Source organism: Gadus morhua, chromosome 18, assembly GCF_902167405.1.
Source record: "Gadus morhua chromosome 18, gadMor3.0, whole genome shotgun sequence".
NCBI classification, from domain to species: domain Eukaryota; kingdom Metazoa; phylum Chordata; class Actinopteri; order Gadiformes; family Gadidae; genus Gadus; species Gadus morhua.
In genome coordinates, this window is record NC_044065.1 from 6703983 (window position 1) to 6712156 (window position 8174).

The 8174-nt window shown below is 45.5% G+C and overlaps 1 protein-coding gene across 1 annotated transcript in view; it reads left to right on the top strand.

Annotated features, from left to right (window-relative positions):
* c1qtnf1 (C1q and TNF related 1) overlaps positions 1-7463 on the top strand; it is a 12133-nt gene extending 4670 nt beyond the window's left edge. The window contains exons 2-4 of the mRNA XM_030340906.1: positions 3289-3464; positions 3883-4028; positions 4791-7463. Of these exons, the coding sequence (XP_030196766.1) occupies positions 3289-3464; positions 3883-4028; positions 4791-5341 (873 nt within the window). The 3' untranslated portion in view covers positions 5342-7463. The remainder of the gene's footprint in view (positions 1-3288; positions 3465-3882; positions 4029-4790) is intronic.
* Positions 7464-8174: the final 711 nt, after the last annotated feature.

Here is an 8174-nt window from a genome sequence, read left to right on the forward strand (position 1 = left end):
AGGATAAATATTATGTAATATTCATAATGATAATGTTATCTTAATGTTATTTTTCCAATCTGACACTTCCAAAAGTACAGATGAATGAAGAAGTGACGCCACACAAGCGAGAGTAAACAAAAAGAGAGGTTAGGGCGGTATTCTCAAAATGCTAATAGTCGTACAACCATCAACACACAACGGTATTTAGTATGTTTAGAATAAGTACGTTTAGTAGATTATAAACACAGTTTTGTAAACCCGGAAACAGTAATGGAGGGTTCATTGTGTCACGCATATAATGGCTGTTAGTCACACAAGCACCTTGACAGGCAGCCAGATAAGAGTGATGTCATGGAAAGTTTGATAAGAGTTCCCCTGTAATGATATCATCCCTGAGGGGACCCTTATGATGTGATCAGATCAATGCCGGAAATTGGCGGCAGTCAGTTGAAGCTGAACTGAGGCAGTTCAAAACATGTTGCAACACTCTGCATAACTATGATGGTTCAGAGGAGATTGGAAGATCAGGGATAAGGGATCAAGATTTGGACTCAAATGCAGAAACAAGAACAGTTTGTCCAAAAAGATTGAAATTCTTCAGAAAAAATAGGATGAAGATAGGCAACGAGTCGAAAAACTGCCTGATTAATCTCAGGACTACTTAGACACTGACTAGACGGGGTTAGCGTCGGGACAGGACGATCAGAAAGGGCGAACAAAACCAAAGGCTGGAATGCACAGGAGGAAACTATAGACAATCAACACAGGTGGAACACAATCGCTTGATAATTGATATCTCTTAGAGTGAGACAAGGTACTCATCTTGCCTCTGGAAACATTGGACCCGAAGCTTGTATATGTTTTAACTGTGTTTGTATTATAATTGGGAATGCCTCATTTGCATCCTTCTTAAATGTTTTGTATTGTTTTATTATCATATATATATATATAATTTTTTTATCTATGTACTCTGCAGTCTATGTGGACCTTCCTGTGTCTTGAATAAAGTGATAATAATCACAGTTAATGAGATTAAAGAAGATTATAACTGAGGACATCAAGGAGGAAGAAACTAAAACTACGTTAATCAAACAGAATAGTTCAAACAGTGAAAAGATGAATGTCTCCTCTGCGTCCCTGAGATAACATACAGCACATCGACAAGGACTTCTGGGGGGGGGGGGGGGGGGGGTCACAAGGAAGTTAAGCACATGCTGAACAGAATGCTTTGATTCTTGGACGTCTGGACTTTGGGCAGCCATGCTTGCCTTCAAAGCCAAACGTGTTCATTGACTATCTCATTATCCAGTCGTTCGGTCAGCAGAAGGGATGGGCTTTGTGTGGGCGGGTTGTTGTGTGTTCGAGCAGTGGGTAGGGTGGTGTAGTGGGGGAGTAGAGGGTGAGTAGCGGGGCAGTGGCAGGTTAGTGTTGGGTGAGTAGTGGGGGAGTGGCGGGGCAGTCGCAGGTAAGTGGTGGTGGGTGAGTAGCGGGGCAGTGGCAGGTTAGTGTTGGGTGAGTAGTGGGGGAGTCGCAGGGGAGTGGGTGGGTGAGTCACAGGGGAGTGGGTGGGTGAGTAGTGAGGGAGTGGTGGTGGAGTCGCAGGAAAAGTGGGTAAGTAGTGGGTGAGTAGCGGATGAGTTTTGGGGCAGAATATCAGAATTGGACTCCTTTGTATTCTGGGCCCTCTCTTTCCGGATGTCTTCCTGGAGCAAGAGGTCAAACTGAAAGGCTTGGAAGCACTGAAAGGAATCTGTAATCCCCACGCTAATCCCATGTTTGCATCCAGACGACCTCTGATCCCTGACGTTTGACGTTGAATGTTGTTGTTGGACAGACAGATGGAGAGACAGGCAGTGCCCAAGTGAGAAAGAGAAAATGAAAGACAGAAAAAGAGAAGGAATGAAACAAAGAAAAAAGAGAAAGAAAGATGCAAGAAAGACAGATTGAATGGCGATAGGGTGATTGTCATTTGGTTAAACAAGCTGTAGCTACAATCAGGGCTGATAATGGCGGCCCCTTGACCGGCAGCAGGGTCTTTGTGGAAGACAAATAGGGGCCCCTAGTTTTGATTATAGTGGTGCCTCTGATGCTAAACAGCCAACTTCCTGTCGCTCCAATTTCAGAGGTAGTCATTAGTTTTAATTTGGGTTAGCACTTTGAGTATTTGTATTTGATTTATGTTTTTGCTTGGAAATTGGCCTCCCATTCCCATATGTCGCATAGCTTCAAATTAGTATCATAATAATGATGATCTCATTTCATCCCATAATTTTGCTAATGGGTATGAGCAGGCATCTAAGTAGCTGGATGGTCTTAAATCTGGAGAGCATTCATTAACCTGGATACAATTACCCGTGGAGGAGTAAAACATTAATCCACTCTATAATTAGGATGACCTGTGTTACAGTAAACTCATAAATATGAATTGATTAACCTTGATGTGAGCATGCTCTTATAGTGTATTTTGCAACATCTGTAATAAGACCTATGTCCTAGTAAAAATAAATAAAAACATGTGTGTTATTTGCACCAGTTAGCAGTAAAAGGTTAGTACAACACAAATTCAATTTTATCCTTAAGGTTGGATATTGTCATGTTTGTCGTCAATTCAGGCTTCATATATGTTGGAGGGGGAAAAACGTATTATTGTAAAAAATGTAAAAAAGTAATACATTAGCATAATTGTTGGGACACTTAGTAATAGAGAGCGAGGAAATGTCTGACTGCTTTCGGACTTTCCCTCCAGTATGACAGCCCAACATAAAGCAACAACGTTACCGTTACTCTGGGTGGTGTCAAATTTTTTCGCAATGCGGCACAGATTGCTGTCAGATGTTTCGCCACATCCTGTTTAGTGCTGATGAGTTCAGTCTTGGAGCTAAATGAATTCCCTGCTTCCAGCGCTCACCAGCACAGAGCAGGCTGCCATTCAGTCTGACTGCCATTCAAATAAATCAGATCCATTCCGATGTTTCCAAAAATGTTCCCGTCGGATCCTGGCTGCTCCATCGGGGAGCCCGTCCTAATATAAGCACAGACAGTACAGTGTTTTGTCTACAGTCTAAATTTGCCGCACAATTCCTCCCTAGAAATGCTCTCCAGCTACAACAGAGCTTGTGGCTTCAAGAAGGCCGGAACATTGCTTGCTTCAACGCGGCCCCCCTTGCTTCACTCACCTCACAGCCTTTTGTTCTTTCTAACGTGTGTGTGTGTGTGTGTATGTGTGTGTGTGTGTGTGTGTGTGTGTGTGTGTGTGTGTGTGTGTGTGTGTATGTGTGCGTGTGTTTCTCCTTTGTGCCCTGGCAGATGAAGGTTATGTGTGTGTGGGCCGTGCTGCTCCTCCTGGGTCCGTGGCCAGCCCCAGCCTACCGGACCCCCTTCGACCAAGGACCACTGGAGTCTGAGCAGAAGGGTCCAGGCAGGACGGAGCCTAGGGGACGGCCGACGGAACGCTACCCCAGAGACGAGGCTCCGGACGGCGGGTACGTCCCCGTGCTCCATGGGTAGAACCTGCTTGGTCAGCAGTTACAGGATAACTCAACGACCTGAGGAGCGTTTAGACAGAGAGCCTCACTTTGTGCTGCAGGAAGTTGTGGACGACAGTTTTCCGACATTAAAACACTATTTTAGGTCGGAGTAAACAGGATCCAGGGAAAAACGGCAGACCTTAATACGGCAGACATGTAGCTTATTATCTGTGTGCTCTCACACACAGCCAGCTTTGTACTTATAGAGAGTACCTTTCCAAACTAAATGTAATGGGAACAGCGACGGCACCAAACAAAACGTCACAAACACGTCACGTTAATTAACAAGCCACAGTCGAGCCCATCTGGTCTGCGTTGAACCTCATTACAAACAACTTTCAACTAGAAGCAAAGTGAAATGGATCTTCCGCAGGCCGAGGTCGTCCAGGGAGTGTCGCCGATGCTGCGACCCCCGAGAGGAACCCCCGTCGGGCTACACCGGCCAGAGCTACCCCCAGTTCCAGCCGCCCCCGCCCGAGTACAAAGTGGTGCCCCAGATCAACATTACCATACTCAAAGGTTCACTCAATAATAGCATGCTTTCACTGCATAAACAAACACATGCACCCCTCGACAGACAAAATCAGACACACACACACACACACACAAACACACACAGAAATACACACAAACATAAGCACAAAGACACACACACACACACACAAACACACACACAAAGACACACACACACACACAAACACACACACAAACATAAACACAAAGACACACACACACACACACACACACACACACAAATACACACAAACATGAACACAAAGACACACACACACACACACACAAGACACCCACACACACAAACACACACATCTGGTGTTTATTGTGGTGGTTAAGAGCGAGACCGGTGGAGGTGTGTCTCCCGCCCGCTTGGGGAAATGAAGAAGATTTGAGGGCTTTTAAGGAAAGAAACAAATAAAAGCGTGGGTTAGTTGGTGTCCATGAGGGGACGATTTAGATGTGAATGTGGGTTCGGCTTCGCTGGAGCGCACCCATTGCCCGCGGCGATCCCGACCACGGCAATTAACTGTGTTTCAGCAAAAACCACCGTAATGTGAGTCGGTGCGGCGGATGTCTGAGGGTCCCCCGTGAAGTATGCGACAATAACACTTTTAGTTAGCGCACACAGCAGTATAACCATAAGCACACATACCTCAACGATAACTACCAGCGCTATAACCACAAAGCACACTCATAACAACAACAGCTCATTTCTACGAGCCTTTACCTGAACCCTTTCCCACAACTCTCTCTGCCTTTTGCCAGGTGAGAAGGGGGACCACGGCGAGAGAGGACACTTTGGCAAATCGGGGAAAGGCGGGCTGACCGGCCCACAGGGGCCCGCTGGGTACAAGGGCTCAAAGGGCAGCGTGGGCCTCCCGGGGGAGGCCTGCAAGTCGCACTACGCCGCCTTCTCGGTGGGCCGCAAGAAGGGCCTCCACTCCGGCGACTACTACCAGACGTTGGTGTTCGACACGGAGCTGGTCAACCTCTACGGACACTTCAACATGTTCACCGGAAAGTTCTACTGCTACGTGCCGGGCATCTACTACTTCAGCCTGAACGTGCACACGTGGAACCAGAAGGAGACGTACGTGCACGTGATGCACAACGAGCGCGAGGCGGTGATCCTGTACGCGCAGCCCAGCGACCGCTCCGTCATGCAGAGCCAGAGCCTGATGCTGGCGCTGGAGACCCACGACCAGGTGTGGGTGAGACTGTTCAAGGGCGAGCGGGAGAACGCCGTGTTCAGCGACGACTTTGACACCTACATCACCTTCAACGGACACCTCATCAAACACAAGAACGATTTGTAGGGCGTCGTGGGTGTGTATGTGTGTGTGTGTGTGTGTATGTGTTTGTTTGTGTGTGGGGGTGCACGGGTGTGTCTGTACTTGTACGTGTGTGTGTGTGTGTGTGTGTGTGTGCACGGGTGTGCCTGTACTCGTTTGTGTGTGTGTGTGTGTTTGTATGTGCACAGGTGTACCTGTATGTGTGTGTGTCTGTAGTTGTATGTGTGTTTGTGTGCATGTGCGTGCCTCTACTTGTATGTGTGTTTGTGTGTGTGTGTGTGTGTGTGTTTGTGTGTTTGTGGGTGTGTGTGTGGGACTGGGACAGACGATAGCAGCTAGGTATAGACTTTGACAAGCCAGAGGAGAGCAGTGCATCATGGGAGGCCTTTGTCACAGCATCGCTCTGACCCCGATCGACTGGCCGGCTGGACCTCAACAGTCTGAAGTGACTCGACTCAACCCATGGACCCGCAATTGGGTTTAACTGGGGAGCGTTGGCATCAGCAACGTTATGTTTGGGTGGAAGAGGCGTGTCGGGTGCAAAGGTCTGTTATGACACACACCTGGCCCTGGTCTTGTAGAGTAAGCAAAACCTGTACTGATAAACTGGCAATCAGCATTCTGGATCTATTTATGGGTTTGGATATATATGTGTTATTGATTGACGAGACTCTTAATGAGGTTTATATTCGTGTTTTTATTTTATGTTCTTGTTTTGTACTTTTTATCTACTTTAAATATTGTGACTTGATTAACAGGAATCAAGTCCCATCAGTATTGTGTAACTAAACTTTTTTTTTTGCGTTGATATTTACATTGTCTAGCACCTACATTGCTTGCCAGGTCAGTCAGCATATATATTGAGCATATAAACTCTCCTTCAGGTGCTAGTATAAATAAATATCAATAAAACTGTTTTAGCCCCAGGATTGAATGAATACCTATGGTGACAGAACATCAGGTATACATGGATATTAATGAAAGGGGCTATTTAATATTTGTAAAGTTAAAAGGCTATCTGGCAATCTGTATTAATACTCCACATCCACACTGTTGTGAACTCGTTCCCATCTGTCGTAAGGACAACAGTTCTCGTAATATATCCTACGCCCATTTTGGCAGAGCATAGGCGTACTTCAGGGAATCCATCTGAGACATCCTGTTTCATTGTTTTGGACATGTTACACATGACATTAAAAACCAGACGATAGCCATAATGGCCTGGAGGTGACGTGAACTTCCTGCTCCATGTGTGCTCTTTGTTTTTTATAGTTTTCTTAGTTCCTAGATTTATATATCAATTGAAAGGTTTTAACAACAAGGTAAATGATCAGCACCATCATGTAATCTGTATTCCTCCCGCTGTAACAATTAAATGGCTGAGATTCCCAGCTCCCACAGGGAACCCAAATGAATTCCTGCTTTTAGTCTACATTCAAAAATAAAACAGCAGGAATTCAACAGGTGCATTAAAGAATAAAGAAAGAGATTTCCCTGAACCACCCTAAACTTTTGCACATAACATTACATAATTTCTTTCTCGGGGTGTGCAAGAAAAAGGGTCTCCCCTCTTAAAGAGATGAGAGGGACCGTGCACGCACACACACGCATCGCCGTGAGAAAACACAACAGAGAAATACGAATCTTAAATTACACGTTTGGACGCGCCAATTTAAAGAAGCACCGGCACATATCGCAATATTGTTTTGCTGCCAGTCGGCCTGCTTTGAACACCATCTGTCACAACGAATGTCTCATGGAGCCTTTGATGCCGTTGTGTATCTGGACAGTGTTCAGCGGCAGCCTTTCAGAGCAGGCGTCCCGGGGGGAACGGTTTCAAACCGCCGCTTCAAACCCATAGGCCCCCTTACTTATTTTCCACAATGGCGACATTGTTAAGTCCCTTTAATATGAAGATTATGAAAACAAGAACATTTACATAGAAGAGGAAAAACAAGGGAGGGAAACAGAGGGAGGGAACCGCTTGACAGTTAAAAGACGTTGCTACAGATCCCGTCTATGTTTGTTTTCCTGTCTGTTCTGCTATGGTGCTGTTGTTTCGTTTGTTCAGATGTTTGTGTGCATCGCCCGAAATGGATATGGATCAAATTCAATGTTAAAATAAACAAACATGTCCTTCAGGGAACGTGGCTCAATGTGTTGGGAGAACGGAAAGGATCAGGAGAAGAAGCTCCCAGTTTTTGAGGACCCACATGTGTGTTGTGTCTTTGACTTTGAGTTGTTGGGTGTGTCTGTTTCTCGGTGCCGTTGCAGATGAAATGTGACTTGGCAAAGTGTACAGAACAACAGATGAAAAGTGAGCCAGCAGTCTACAGCAGAACTTGCCATGAAAAGAGGAGCAAAGCAGTTAGACTACTCCAAGTAAAGCTTTAGCCTCCAAACACCAAAGGCTCTCTTGCATTTTATGCTTCGGTTTATCTCTTAATGCCTGTGTATCTATTTTTTCTTACTTTCTGTATTGTTCTTCAATCACAAACCATCGGTTCCAATGCAATACACACAAAGAAGAGACAATGAAGAACTCAGGTCACACATCCACATGAACGTACTTAGATGTAAATCAATGTGTACCGGCGCCCTCTAGCGGTGGTCTTTATACAGCACATGATAGGACAGCGCGCATGGATAAAACAAAGCGATCGGAAAGAGTTGCGCCAAACACATTCCAAATCCCCGTGAAGACGCCATGCAAATAAGGAAATAACGTCTACTATCACCTTCTGGTGTACAAAAGTAGTATCATTCTAGCAACATTGTGTGCAGCTATAGTAAACCCATCTGTGGATAGGCAAACATATTCTTGGAAATGCATGATTATTTCGGATATAATAACGGT